At 35.5% G+C, this 15067-nt stretch overlaps 2 protein-coding genes across 2 annotated transcripts in view; one reads left to right on the top strand and one right to left on the bottom strand.

The window, feature by feature from the left end:
• Window positions 1–6252: 6252 nt before the first annotated feature.
• Window positions 6253–12930, bottom strand: LOC116422302. The gene is made up of 3 exons (XM_031958871.1): window positions 12837–12930; window positions 8487–8542; window positions 6253–7601 (listed from the first exon to the last, which is right to left on the bottom strand). The coding sequence occupies exons 1-3, from the start codon at window positions 12869–12871 to the stop codon at window positions 6829–6831; spliced, it is 864 nt and encodes a 287-aa protein (XP_031814731.1). The 5' UTR covers window positions 12872–12930; the 3' UTR covers window positions 6253–6828.
• LOC116422301 (ADP-ribosylation factor-like protein 13B) overlaps window positions 12859–15067 on the top strand; it is a 107094-nt gene continuing 104885 nt past the window's right edge. The window contains exon 1 of the mRNA XM_031958870.1: window positions 12859–12936. The gene's annotated coding sequence lies outside the window, so the exon portion shown is untranslated. The remainder of the gene's footprint in view (window positions 12937–15067) is intronic.

The raw sequence follows: 15067 nt of genomic DNA, 5'->3' as shown, positions 1-15067 counted from the left end.
AGAGCTGAGGCAAAGATCTATCTACTCTCCACCATCTTGGCTTATTCCCCATAGATTATTTCTTGAATTATTATATCAAGGACTACAGTCAGTTCAATTATTCTTATATTTTCCTCTTCTTGATATGTTCTCTGGATCTATTGTTTTCTTATCCATTACTTATTTTCTTTCTATCTGTGTTTGCACGTGGTAAGAGTTTAATTATTTCCTATTGAATGACTGACAAAGAATTGGAAAATATAAACATGCCCCTTAAGCAAGACACTTTTACCCTCATTTTACAAATGAGAAACTAGTCTACTGTTTAATAGAACAGTAAAGCTTGAATGTTTTATGAGTGTTTTTCTGACAGGAGCCATGAGGCTGGGAGTTTAAATAATACTGTTAGTTGTTTTGTTTTGTTTTCAGATAGAGAAATTCAGACACAGAATTATTAAGAGAATTACCCAGGTAGTCAATTTATTCCCCAAAGGACTCAGACTTGGAAAACTGACATTCAGAATGCTGAATTTTTTTTCACCAATGAGGAAATAGACTATCTCACCATTCTAAACAGTACAACATAGGCTTTGAGTTTTAAATCATGATTGCCTTCTGAGGATGAGGAAAACAGTTAAATATAACACTATTAGTATGCTCAAACTCAGGAAACTGAGACTGACTTTCCTAAGGCCACATGGTTAACAAATGATAGATACAACGCTGCAATTCTCCTGTACCAGTGATTTTCTCCTACACTTTTCCAGGCTGAGGCCCACAAGACTTTTAAGAATCATCCATGATTGAAGAAAGACACCAGAAAAAAGTCACAGAAAGAATTGTAGTAGGAGCCTCATCAAAATAATTAAAAAACAACAAAACCCCTTACCTGTGGGATGCACTTTGGGCTTCCCAAGCAAATTTTTTAATATAGAAGACAATCAATAAGCTTTTATTAAACACTGACTGTGACAAGCATTGTGATATAGCATTGGGGTTAAAAAAAAAAGGCCAAACACATGGTAGATGCCCTCAAGAGATTTCCATTCTAATCAGGAAGACAATATGTAAATAACTGTGTACCTAGAAATAATATAGCTAAGTAGATGGAAAGAGGAAAGGCAACATCAATGGTACTAGTGCAAAGTGCAAAAGGGGGAATGACTGGGAAAGGTATCTTGTAGAAGGTAAGATTTAAACTGACTCTGGGAGGAAGTGTCTTAAAACAGAGAAAGAAATGGATGGATGAGAGGAGGAAGACCATTCTAGGAAAGAGAACAGTCACTGAAAAAAACGGAGAATCAGGGGATGGCATATTGTATGGAAGGGACAGCAAGTAGGCAGGTTGTAGCTTGTTTGTAAAGTATTTTAAAGGAAGGAAAGCTTATGATTGGAAAGACAGGAAAAGGATAGGGCCTTTATAGGACTTTTAATGCCATGATCTATTGGGTAATCCTGGAGGGAATAGGGAACTACTGAAGTTTACTGAGTTGAGGGGGCAACATGATCTGATTGACCTACAGTTTTGGAAAATAATTTTATCAGCTAATGAAGAATGACTTGAAATGCAGAGACACTCAAAGAAAGATAGAATACTGCAACAGAAAGTTGTTGCAAATAGTCCATGAGTGAGGTGTTGTGAGGGTATCCAGGAGATAGGTGATTGTGGGAGTAGAGAGAATGAGACATATTTGAGAGATTTTGTGAAGATAAAAGTGAAAAAAGTTGACAACAAATTAGATATGAAAAATGATTGGACAGAAGAATCAAGAATGACATTATCATTTTAAACCTAAGTGACAAGGACAATGGTGGTGTCCTGGGATAAAAAAAAAATTGGAAATGAGGAATGAGAAGGGGAGGATAATGAATAATGTTTTCAATGAGTTGAGTCTACAAAGCAGTTGGGTGATTCAAGAGTGGAGTTGAATCAAAGCACTAGAAATGGATCATTAGATAGAACTCAGAATCATCTACATAGAGATGACAATTGATTCCTTGGAAGCAGAGAGATCAACAGGCAAGAGAGCACAAAGCAAGGATTCTTAAGATGGGAGAAGGTACTCATGTGGAGAACAGGTGAGGAGAAAGAATTTTGGAAAATCAGGAGCAAGAACTGGAGAGAGGAATTAAACAGTTAACATGGCTGGGCTAAGGCCCTCCTACAAATGTAGATTTGGGGAAGAATTTAACAAACAGACAAAGGGATCAAAGGGGAAGACTGCAGCACAGGAAACTTAAAGAGGAATAGAGAATTTCCTGGGAGGTAATTTCTATTTGAGACAGAGAAGAGAACAGGGCCCAGAGAGAGTCTGGCCTTGGGGAAACTCATTGTTAGTGGGTGGGACCTGGACTGAGGACTAGGGAAGCAGACTGAGAAGATGTTTTGAGACAGGAGGAAATCAGAAGAGAGCAGTGTAACAAAAAATCTACAGAAGGACATATGTCTAGTAGAAGTAGATTGTTCCATCAACAGTGTCAAGAATGAGGATGACTAAATAAAGATAGATTAAATTTAGAAATCACAAAACATCACTGGTGACTTTGGAAAATAGTTTTAGTTGGTGAGGTCGAAAACCAGCCTTCAATGCTTTTAGAATCCAGTGAAAAGAAGTGGAGGTTTATCACTGTAGATACTTTTCTCTAGGGTTATAATGGAGAATGGGAGGAAAGATACAGGCTTAAAGCTAGCAAAGATGCTATATGCAATGAGGGTTTTCTAATGATGAGATATAAGCATATTTTTATGCACTAGGGAAGTAGGTCCTATTTTATAGCAGGAAACAGTCTATGAACTAGGGAGAAGCAGTAGAGTGACTTAAGATTGGAGAAAAAACAACCATGTCCTAGATTCACATCTAAAGGCTTGAGAAGAAGGAACAGATGGGATCACAGATGTAAAAGGGCTTGCAATAAAGTTTTGAAGTTTGCAGTTAGATCAAGACTGGAAAGGGTGAGGGCTTGGAGGTGAGGAAAGGGACTGGGGGAGAGGATATGAAAAGGATTAGAATTTCCACTTTGGTTAAGTAGGAAAGTGAATAAATGTAAAATGATTGCCTTGTTGAATGAGTATCCATTTGAGATCACACCACAAAATTGTAGTGATCAGACCCACCCAATAGGGATTTCATAAGTTGTCTCTATCTTTGTTCAGTAGCATGTGAATTATAGAGAAGGCAGCGGGAGGTTGTTTTCATTCAAGGCTAGAGTTTGTCAAGGCCATGAACACCATAAGACAAGGACACAAGGGATTGGGATGCAAGGGATGTTATAACCCTGACCTATCACTAGCTGACACCATCATTTTTGCAAAGATGACCAAAAAGAGAAAATAGCAACTGTATGAGAAGCTGTAGCAAGGCAGGCACACTAGTGATTTGTTAAAGAGCTCTAAACTGAATCAACCATTATTGAAAGGGTTTTGGAACTATTCCCTTTATTGTTATTTCTCAACAAATGATTCAAAAATCTTTATTTCTCCATCCATCTGTGCTAAGGGACAGGTCATTTCCCCAGAGCCTCCACAGCTGTGGATCATAACATTAGAAGAACATCACGCTACCTTGGTTGCAGTTTGGGAATGAGATAAATTGGAGGCAGAGGGGGAAGAGAAGAGAAGTCAGACAATGCAACAGCCTCTCAGTCAGAGATCAGAGAACAGCAACTGCCTCTCAGTCTCCTTGTATCATCCTTTCACAAGAGGAGATCCATTCTGGGTTGGATCTCCAGCAGCCACTGTCAAGTGGCTCCCGTGTATTTCAGTAGCTCTCCCATGTATTCTAACACATTTGTGCATCTTTCTATAATATCTATTCTTTGTGTCTATTTCTGCACCTATTCATATCTATATCTATTTATATTTGCATCTAGATCCATATGTATTTATATAAGCATGAATATAGATAGACATATACAGATAGATACATACACAGAGAAAGAAAAAGAGATGATACAGATATACATATAGCTATATTGAGCCCTCTTCTGTTCCTATTCTCTATTCTTTCTTCAAAAACTAACTCCCAGATAACTTAAACTGGATGTTCCATAGGCATGTAGATATCTCCAACTCAGCATCAGGATTGGAATTCTGTTATGGACCAAAACTTGAAACAAGGTGTTGACTCACTGGAATTGATGGAAGCAATGCTTGTGTGCTTGGGTTTGCGCCTTTGAGAGTTCACACATTAGCTCACACACATTAGTTCACAAGTATAGGAGATTCACAAGTCAGAATTCAGTATGAGATTCACAAGAATGAGATTCATAACTCCCATAATATCACTCTTGGAGGAGGAGTCAACCTTTGAGTTTACACCTCTAAAAGAACATAAAAAAAGAGCTGAGTCAGTAGAGTCAGTCAGTGGAGGAGACTGAGTCGGAGTTGAGCTAGAGGCAGAAACTGGAAGAGCTAAAAGACAAGCTGCAAGAACTCTTGGAACGAAGGAAAACTAACCGGCCTATTTTGGAAGAGACAATAAAAAATTGGATTTTAACTCCTGGCTGTATTTGAGGTGATTATAGATCTGAACTGAAACTAAGGCTGCCTCTAGAAAACCTCCCCAAGAAACCTGCTCCCACAGAGAACCATCATATTTTTAGAAGAGAACACCACAGAATTCATTTTCTTTCTCTTAAAACCCTCCCTTTTTACCATGTTTTCTAATGCTATTAGAGGTATCACCATCTTTCTAGGAAATCAAGTTTGAATTCTTTGTGTTATTCTCAACACCTCACTCACACTTACTAAACATATGAAATCTGTTTTTTAACCCTAATCATGTCATTTTCTCCCTTCACAATAGATATCTTAGGCATCTTCTTCTCACCAGCTGACCCCGATTGGGGCCTATAGGACTTTATTTTTCATGCCTTGGGCTACTTATTAACTAATTGATTAATCTCCCAGGCTTATATCTTCTCCATTCCAATTGACCTTATACTTAGCTGCTAATGTGATCCTTCTTAAACACAGATATGACAATATAAATCTACAAGTCAGAGACTCTAGTGGCTTCCTATTACATCCAATATTGAATGGAAATTACTTTGTTTGGCTTTTAAAATCTTTTGCAACTGTTTGGCTCCTTTCTAATGTATCAGTCTTCTGACAATTTGCTCATCTCCTCCATACACTCTATGGTCCGGTCTAGTCATGCTGTTCATTTTGCTCTTTTTCAAACATGATGCTCTATCCTGACTCTGTGCCTTACTCTGGTTCCTTCCTTTCCTTCAAATGTTCTTTCTATTTACTTTTGCTTCCTGGTTTTCTTTGAAACTCAGCTCAAATCACAGGATATCTTCCCCAACTATCCCCTCTCCATGCTGGTCCTTTTCCTCTTGAGATCACCTTCTATCCTATCTGCATATTTCTTACAAAAAGATGTTGGGTTGAGTGTTTCTTTTATTTTATCTTTTGCATGTTGCTTATCCTTCATTAGAATGTGAGTTTCTCGATGGCAGAAACTTTGTTGTATTTTTTTTCCTTCTGTCATCAGAGTTTGGCACATGGTAAAGAGATGATTACTTATTGTTTGACAAACAAAAAACTAAGAGGTGTCCATCAATTGAGAATGTTTGAACAAATGATGACATGAATATAATGGAATATTATTGCTCAGGAAGAAATTAGGGAAAAGACAGTTTTAGAGAAACCAGAAATACATTTATGAGTTGATACAGATTGAACTGAGCAGAATCAAAGGAAATATTTAGACAATAAATCAATGTCAAGGAAAACATTTGTTAAAGGTTTCAGAAATTTGATCATTGAAATTACCAACCAAGGATACAAATGACAAAAGATGAAGAATATTACATCTGGATGGAATGAAGACACAAATTCAGCATGTAGAATGAGACATTATTTTAGACATGGCCACTAAGTGGAGTTGTTTTGCTTTGTCTAGATATAATATATCTAGATATAGATATAGATATATCTAGATAATATATCTAGATAGATATAAATATAAATATAAAGTACTTTTGTTTTTTTCATCTTTTTCCAAAGGTCAAAGTTTGTGATGGGGATGATGAGTTGTAAGTATAAGGGGATGAAGTTGGATGGGACAAGAAACTAAAAAAATCTTTATAAAAAAATTTGGGTCACTGGACTATTTTGCGAAAGGTATAGAAGCTAAGAGAAAGAAATTCAAAACAAAATAATAGGGTTGCTTTTATGGGGCATGGATTGAATTATTTATATAAATACAAGTAAAAGCAAGTTATATATACTTAAGATCCTAAGTTTCATTTATAATAGACACATGATCTAAAATGTTTATTTTTTTTATTAGCCATAGTATGAAAATTTTAAAAGGAATTAAAGGAAAAAACCTTAAGAGCATGTTGGGGATAATCTATAACTCTAGAAAGGGAGGTGAGGTATAGGTACCATGTTGGCAGTCACTGGAACTGAACAAACATGAATTCCATGCAGTAGGCAAGGGGCTTTATATCTTCTTATTGGTAGTTAGCCTGTATCTGATTGAGAAATACTCATAACCTTGGTCTCTAAGCTTTAGTAAGAAAAATTGCATGGTGTTCTCAGGGTACACTATTTCTTTTGCTTGGTTGTGTCTGTATGATTTTAGAATATTTAAATAATGAAGTTTTAGTAGAAAATGGCCTAGTAGTATTGCAGTTTGCTCTGTGTTTTCACCTCACTTGATTGTTTGTGGCATATTCAGGAGGTCAAATTTTAGAAGAAAGATTTTGAGGTATTCATGATGACTCAAATAATTAAAATCACTGAAACAATCCTCAGCCCTGATGTAATTGTGGGCTAATCTTCTAGCTCTGATGAAAGCTTATCTCTGATAAAGAGCTTGGTGGAAATTTGGTTCATTAGTTGGTCTCTCGTGGTGCAGCTGGTCTCTTTGGAAATGGATAATCACAGCGGTAGTCCAAGTATGAAGAATAATACTGAGTCCACTGTACCAAATTTGGAAAATCTGAAAAAGCCTCATTTTTTCCACTTGGCCATGGTCCAAAGTCTGGTGGTGTTAATTGTAGAGCTGCAATTACTCTGGCCACAGGGTCAGGCTTTGATGCAGGTATAACGGTAGTAATTTCACATTCTCTTTTCTCTTTTTTCCCACTTTGCCATGGTCCAAAGACTGGTGATGATGATGGTAAAACTATTCTTTCTCTGTCCATGGTGTCGGCTTGTGGGATTCCAGGGACAGCTGCAGTTTTGTGTACTTTTAAAAAAGGAATATCAGCCTGGTGGTCCTTTGCTATATGATGATCAGTCTGAAAAGTCTTCCAGATTTGTCCACATCTTGATTGTGACTGCATGTAGGATTTACTGTCAGAGTAACTTGTTAATGAGAAGTCTGGCATATTGTAGGACTTACCAAGGGGGATCAAATGTTTTGGAATTCCCTTGTCATCGACAGCCAGTGGATTCTGATGTCCATAGGGCAAGTGCATTGCAGTGGACTGTTGTTTGCTGCATGTCTGAGATATGGGATAGTTGAAATCAGGGATCAGATCAGCCCTAGAATGCTGTTCTCCTTGTCTGCATAGTGGTACTATTTGATTATTTCCAGCAACTGAAAATAGTCTCTTTTTTACTTTGTCCAGACAGGTTTTTGGTGAGATCTTAACCAGAGTTTCTAATGAAGAAGAAACAGTGAGAATGAGACCAGTAAAATGCTGACCTTCCTCTCTGTGGATGGGACAGGTAGCTATAGAATTGGGTCCAGTGGAAAGAATATTAAATAATAATCATTCTTTACTTCTTTTTACTACTTCTCCATTTTCATCATCTTTTATGAAGTTACAAAAGTGCCCTATCATAAGCAAGGCATTTATTATTATCATTTCATAAAGGAGAAAATAGATTATAAGCTTTATAAAGCAGTTAAGCTTGAATGCATTTTAAGTGCTTTCTAAACAATAATTGTGAATCAAAGAGCTTAAGTAACTCATTTGTCTTTTCTCCAGATGAGGAAAATCTAAACGCAAAGAATGGTCAAGAAAATTTGTACAAATAGACATTTAGCTTCACTAGGACTCAATTGAAGAAACAGATGCAGTGTACTTAATTAATTCACAGATGAAGAGATAAACCATCATCACCCTTCTAATTAGTACAATTTAGGTTTTTCAGAAATATGCTTTCCTGAAAACTCCACCAATCAGGGAATTTACTTAAAATTTGAGAATGAGGAAAGTTTAGGCACAGAGAACAACTTAACAGATGACATGCCCAAGTAGTCAATATGGTAAATTAGGAGACCCAAACCTATGAAATTGAGATTTAGAAATGCTTAATTAACTTTCCCAAGCCCACATAGTTAATAAATGGAAGATATAGATAGAAGTGGATTTTGTTTGCTGGATCAGTGTATTTTTCCCTACACCTTCCTAGTCTGAGGACAATAGGAATTTAAGTATCATTAATGTCAGAAGGAAAATTATCTAACAAATAATTCTGGAAGAGATGTAATGGAGTATATTTGAAATAACTAGAGGGAGAACAAAAATAAACTTCTTACCTACTGGATGTATCTTTATTCTTTTTCTTATCATTTTCTTCTTATTAAATGATTTCCTTGAGAGAATAATGTTAATAAAGATATGCAAAAAACAAACAAAACCCCCCAAAGCAACCAAACTCAAACTCCAATTATTTCCTAAAAGTACTAGAAAAAAAAGACCCTCTTCATCTATCTAACAAACAGCCTTTACATCAATCCCACCCTGGCAGGGTCCTTTCTTTACAATCTGAGTATAATGGCCCCCAGGTTTCAAGTATTCAATGCTGAAAATGTTTTCTTATTGATGAGTTTGTCATATATGCAACTTAGAACCTTAGAAAAAATACCACTCATTAATCATTGGCCTTATAGGAACTACTTTTTCACCACCCGCATACCACTAACTCCAAGATGTTGCTCCCATCTCCTCATAATTACTAAAATCTGACTTTGATCATTTATATGGGCAGATAAAAAGACTGATAAAAGGGAACAGTGTTACCTCCTTTTGCTTTGACTAAAAGATTCTTCCCCTTGAAAAAGTGATATTCTAAAGACAGAATTTTTAACATCACCCAGTGCTTTCAGATTCCATCAGTGTCTCTACTTCTACTTGCCTGAATGACAAGTTCTCCAGGGTCATCACTATGTGGTTTTATGATGCCTGCCATAAAATACCACAGGCTCAAGACCCAAACAATAGTATTGAACTTACAAACCAAGTACATTTTAAAAAATAATGTGTGTATTCACCCTTTAAATTCAAGGTAAAAGGACAATTAATTTTGGTATAGTGTTGTATTTTGTGACATTCCTTTAGTCAAGCTGAACTCTGTTCTAGAAAAGCTATATTTTCTTTTAAGTATCATTTATTCCATTCTCTTATATGATTAAGGATTCGTACAGGGGGTACAACAATGCATTTTTCTGAACAGTCCAACCATTCCAAAATACCTCTGACTTAGTAGAGATTGTACAGAAACAAGCAAGAATTTCAAATGTCCCATCATCTTCAAGAACCTTTCGATAAGTTCTGTTGTCTAAAACAAATTGTGTAAATTAAGCTTGTCAAAAAAGAGCTCCTCTAATTTGTGGAAATAAAAAGATGTAATCCCTAATAAAAATTGAGTAACTAAAAGTAATAAATGTCTTCTGAAAATCAGAGGGACAGAGAGAGAAAGGAAGGGGTTAAGGTAGGGAAGGAGAGAGAGGAAGAGATAGAAACAGAGAAATAGACACAGAGAGACCGAAAAAGAGGAAAAGGAAGATGGAGGGAGAGAGAGACAGAGTGACAGAGAGAGGTGTGGGGGGAGAGATGTATCCTAAGGTCCAGAAAAACAAAACAAAACAAAACAAGACAAGCTTCTTCATAGATACTGGAACAATTTCTTGTCTCTGATAGAGGACACAATATCCCCTTGATATCATGGAGGGGCAAATCACCTTAATTGCCTGAAGCCATATAATAAATGAGAGGTCTTAAAAGAAATGAACAATCTCAAATTCTGGACACTTGTAGTTTCAAAATAAAAATACAGGCAAACTACTGTTATCCTTAATATACTTGGACTTGAAATTGTATAAAAAAATGTAAAATCCTTTTTGTCTTCACAAACAACTAAAACTTTTTTTCTCAATATCCTTGTATCACAAGACTCAGTATATTTTCTCTTAAAAACTATAAAACATGAGTTCTTTTTTTGGCAGTTCAACTTTTTATTTTAAGAAAATCAGAATACGCACCACACATGCAGTGCTAGCATCTAAACTAATACAATAAGCAATTACTAAATCTAAGGTGACTTGAAGTTCAGTCTTTACATTCAGCAAGTTTAAATCCATTCTTGCATATGATTTGAATTCTTATTTATGAATTGAAAATATTACTGGCTGATAAAACTTGCTAAAATGTTATCGCTGAATGTACAAGTCACTGATTATGCCAATACAACAAAGATAACCACATGTTTGAAGATTGCAATGTGCCAGAAATTCACAGAGAAAACAAAACAAAACAAAACACACAACTAAACAAAACTCATGCAACAAACATCAGAGAATCTGGACACTTCACAGCAGTGTTTAAAAATGTTTCATTAATATCTTAAGACCAGTGTATCAAAACCTTGGCATGTTTTAATTTCAAGTTGCCATTTTTGTTTTACTAATATCAGAAAGTTATGGCTACATTGCCAATGCCAGGTCTGTTTAATTTGACTTAAGAGTTTAATATGACTTAACATTAAAAGCTCATACTACCCTGAAATATAATTTCATGCATACAGTGACATTCAACATTCAAGTGCTAGTGTTTATGTATTTTCTTTTGGTCAAGTTTCTTTAAACTTTCAAAGAATCATTTTTAGGCTTACAAAAATATTTGTCAAAATGTTCAATAAATATTACACAAAACTAGCAGAAAAATGTATCTAGAAATCTGTGTGCAAATAGTTTTCTTCCCAACTATCATTCCCATAGTTCCAAATAGATTTTAGAATCTAGTCCCTTCCCCTTCTTAGACAAGCTACATTCAACAATCTCCAAGAGACAAAATTAGCTTGGAAGTTTGACACACACACACAATATATAAAAAATTCTCTGAATATGTAATATAAGAAGAATTTTGTAAAAAGTTATAGGTAAAATGTACAAGGACCTAAACCTAGACTAATTGAAATAGCACCATAACAAATGACCTTAATACTGTCAAGTGTACCTACTTAATAAAAAAAAAATGGGTTCTTTTTCTTCTTGAGGACATATCCCCACTACTATATATTAGGGCTGGTAGGATGTATGCAGACCTAGGTTTGGCATTATTTTATTTGAGATATCATCTAGCCTACTACCTTGTCCATAAGGAGGACTTAATTTTTTTTATAAGAAATTCATTTGTAGGTGCATTTTCATTGGGTTGGGGTAAAGAATCTGCAATACTGTCTTTGGGTCTCGAGAGCTAATGTTAAATCCTGAGGGAGTATACCTAGAAGAAATCCTTTCTCTCTCTGTCAGTCTGCCTGTTGGTCTTTCTTTCTCCTCTCCCTTTTCACTAAGGGATGTGTCTAGTATTTATCTAACAAGTATTATTATAGGCATATCGTATAATAATCATATACATGTGTATTATATGTAATTTATATGTACTAAATATATATATAAATATGTACTATACTAAATATATATAATTTGAAAACCCTCCCTTTTAAAGATATACTGAAACTAAAATGAAATATCTGAACCAAAGTTGTTAGTTGTTCTCTCTAAAATCTGCCAATATACCTCATCAATACATTGTCTTCCTAACCTTTAGGGAATACCTAATGCTTTTAGAGCTCAAGAACAAGATTCCCCCAATCTGGATTTATAGAAGAAACTAATAAACACTCAAGTTTGTTCCATGAATTGACAACTCCAGGACAATATTTTTCTCACTAACAGCTGATATTTATGTACTGTTTTGAGAGTGGAAATGCACCTTACATACACTATATCTCCATTGTTCTTCACAACAACTCTGGAAGATTCTTTTACTGTCCCCATATTACCATAAGGAAACCAAAGCACAGAAAAAGTTAAAGGAATTCTCATGGTCAAATAAAGTTTTAAAAGTTTTAGACTTTACCCGTTCTTGACTCCAAGACAATCTATACCATTTTGATTTCTAGGTACCTACCCAGTACACACATTTTTCTGACCCCTTTTACACCTGCATAGAGCTAGTACCATGGAACTATTTACTTTCTCACTTGACTTCATTATTAGGTTAGAATCAGGATTATTTCTTAGGCTCCCTAAAGCAAAATTGGTCCATCCAATTACAACTACAAAGTTGTAGTAACTAAAAATTTCCTCTTTAGAGGAAGGCTAAGGGCTATAGAGTCAGACCCACATGAAAATAATGGAAGGAAAAGTAAACTCAATTTAGCCCTTTCTCTCCTGGGATACAGAGATACAAGGGACTTTTCTTGGAATCCTTCCTCACATTAAAGGGAAATTGCTTTGTGTTCTCATAAAGAGCATTGGGGCCATTTTCAGGTGTCACCTACCCAGATGTTTCCTCTACTGTCTCAGCACAGGCTCCTTGCTTCCTGGTTTTCTCCTCCATTTTTTGGAAAGGATGAATTCAGAGACTTTCCTCCCAAGCCGCCTCCTTGGTGAAAATGTCTAGGGCTAAAATGAATTGTAGCCTGGCAGGGTTCCTTTGGTCTGACTGATTATTGAGCTTCAAAACTTTCAGTCATTACCCTTTTCTATCTTTTTCCCAAAAGAATTTGTCTTATTTGCCTGGGAAAGCTCTGATGACCCTAAGTTTTGTGACTGATCTCTCCCTCCCCCATTCCTTGCACACAATTATTACTTCATTCTCACCTTTTTTTTAGGAGTTCAAGCAGAGATGAAACCATGTTCTTATGGTAACCTTTGGAAATACCATTCAGCTACTATGAAGTCTTGGCTAAAACCATCCCTAGTAAGTGAAATAATGTTAAAAAAATAATGTAAATAAAATTAGTTTGTTATTTCAGAAAAGTTGAACTGACTGCCAAGAGAAGAACTATATCCTGGGGTTGAGAAAAAAAAACCTAGGCATACTTTCTCAAATCCCTGAATCAGTATTGAACAGTTTTATCCTTTATCCTTTATAACTCCTTTAACCCAGAGAGATTGTGACGTTTCCTTTTGATATCATAAAGCATTAAGTTGCTACAGTCATCTCTTAGACGATGATTGGTATTGGGGCAGATGGCAAAAAAAGAGAAAAGGGTGCTCATTTAGAGGTCATTAATGGTATCTAATGGGCTGTACTGATAATACTGTGAATCACAAAGTTGACAGACATTATTGAGTATATAAAAAATAAAAACAAAACAAGACCAAAATATCACTGTGCTCCAAGAGATTTGATTCTGATATAGAAAACAAACACATACAGAGTTAGGTCTATACAAGGCATGTACAGAGTTAAGGGAAGCAGGTTCAGAAATAATGGGGCATTAACTGTGATGAGGGAATGGAGCGGGACTAGGAAAAGCTTCCTGTAAAAGGTAGGATTTGAGCTATGCATTGAAAGAAGGCAGGAAAACTAGAAGGTTTAAGAAATACAGGAGACCTGTCTAGGCAAGACAAAGGCAAATCAAAATAATTCTGAAGATGGAGTATTATGCTTGTGTCCTGGAATATAAACTAGGGAATGTATTTGGATGGTACATTATTTGAAGGGAGTAAAGACTATTTGAAGGAGGGAAGGAAGGGGGGAAGAGAAAGAGACAGAAAGACAACTAGAGGGAGGGGGAGAGGGAGAGAGTGTAAAGAGTTTAAAAGTCCATAGAGAAATTAATATTTGAATCTGATGGGAAAAGAATCTCACAGGAATTTATTGAATGGGGGCAGAGTGGTGATTCAAATGACAATTTCAGAAAATCACTTTAGCATTAGAGGATGGATTGAACAGGATGAGACATTAAGCACAAGTAGCTCTGACTTGAAGCTTTATTAAATTCTTACTTTTTCCTGTTGTTCTCACCAATTAGCATCCTTTTTCTTTTGACTTTCCTTTCTTAACTTTTCTCCTTGACCTTTTTGAACAGTGAACAAAATATGTTTTGGCAAACTCTAAATGCCCACGGTTTTAACTTTAGTTTCTGTGATTATTCCTCCTAAATAATCATTATTATAGGTCATGGGTAGGTGAGAGAAATTTGACAAAACGTTATAGAGTTTTTATGTGATCGTAGAGGTGTTAGGAAAGTCTGTGGAGTTTTCTGAATAAAGAAGAGAATGTATTTCCAAACTAGATAATGTATTTCCAAACTAGAGAATGTATTGGAATACAAAGACTTGAGGCAGGAAGACCATTTAAGAAACCAATATAAAGTCCAAATAAGAGTTAATAAAGATTTGAACAGGGATGGTGGTTGTGTATTTGAAAAAAGAGGACCCTTATTAAGGAAGTGTAAATGGCAAGGTTAGGCAATTGATTAGATATGAGGAATGAGGGAGAATGAGAAGTCAAAGATGATACTGAAGTTGTGAATGCTTGTGATTAGAAAAAGGTACTTGAATTTTTATGTGTCATGGATTCTGCCCACTTACCAACCCATTCCCTACTACTTTGGCTGCTTAGTAAAGTCTAAGGAACTCTTCAAAGTATTATAATTTTAGATACTTAAAATGAAATACATAGTTCCCAAGGAAAGCAATTATGCTGAAATATAGTTGTCAGAGTAATTTTTGAAACATGTTCATAAACTTAAGGTGAAGAATCTCTGAATTAAAACAATAATATTTTGAACAGAAATAGGAAAAATTAGGAAAACATTTTAAACTGGGAAAAAGATGAAAATTCTGACAGGTTAAGTTTAAGATATCAGTTGGTTAATCTTGAAACATGGATTCTTCCAGCTGCCACCTACTGTAAGAGATCAATTCAAAGGCTTTTCTCTGTATTCTGGGTTTAAAAGGCATGACAAAAGATAGCTTCTCAGAACCCCTAATGTAAGGGTTATTTCTAACTTTTTGTGTATCTTGGAACTCTTTAGTAGTCTAGTGAAGTCCATTTATACTCTTTCATAATAATATTTTAAATATATAAAAATACAAAT

This window comes from Sarcophilus harrisii, chromosome 3 (genome assembly GCF_902635505.1).
Source record: "Sarcophilus harrisii chromosome 3, mSarHar1.11, whole genome shotgun sequence".
Classification (NCBI taxonomy): Eukaryota; Metazoa; Chordata; class Mammalia; order Dasyuromorphia; family Dasyuridae; genus Sarcophilus; species Sarcophilus harrisii.
Note: the sequence above shows the minus strand (reverse complement) of the source record. Positions and strands in the feature narration are given on the sequence as shown.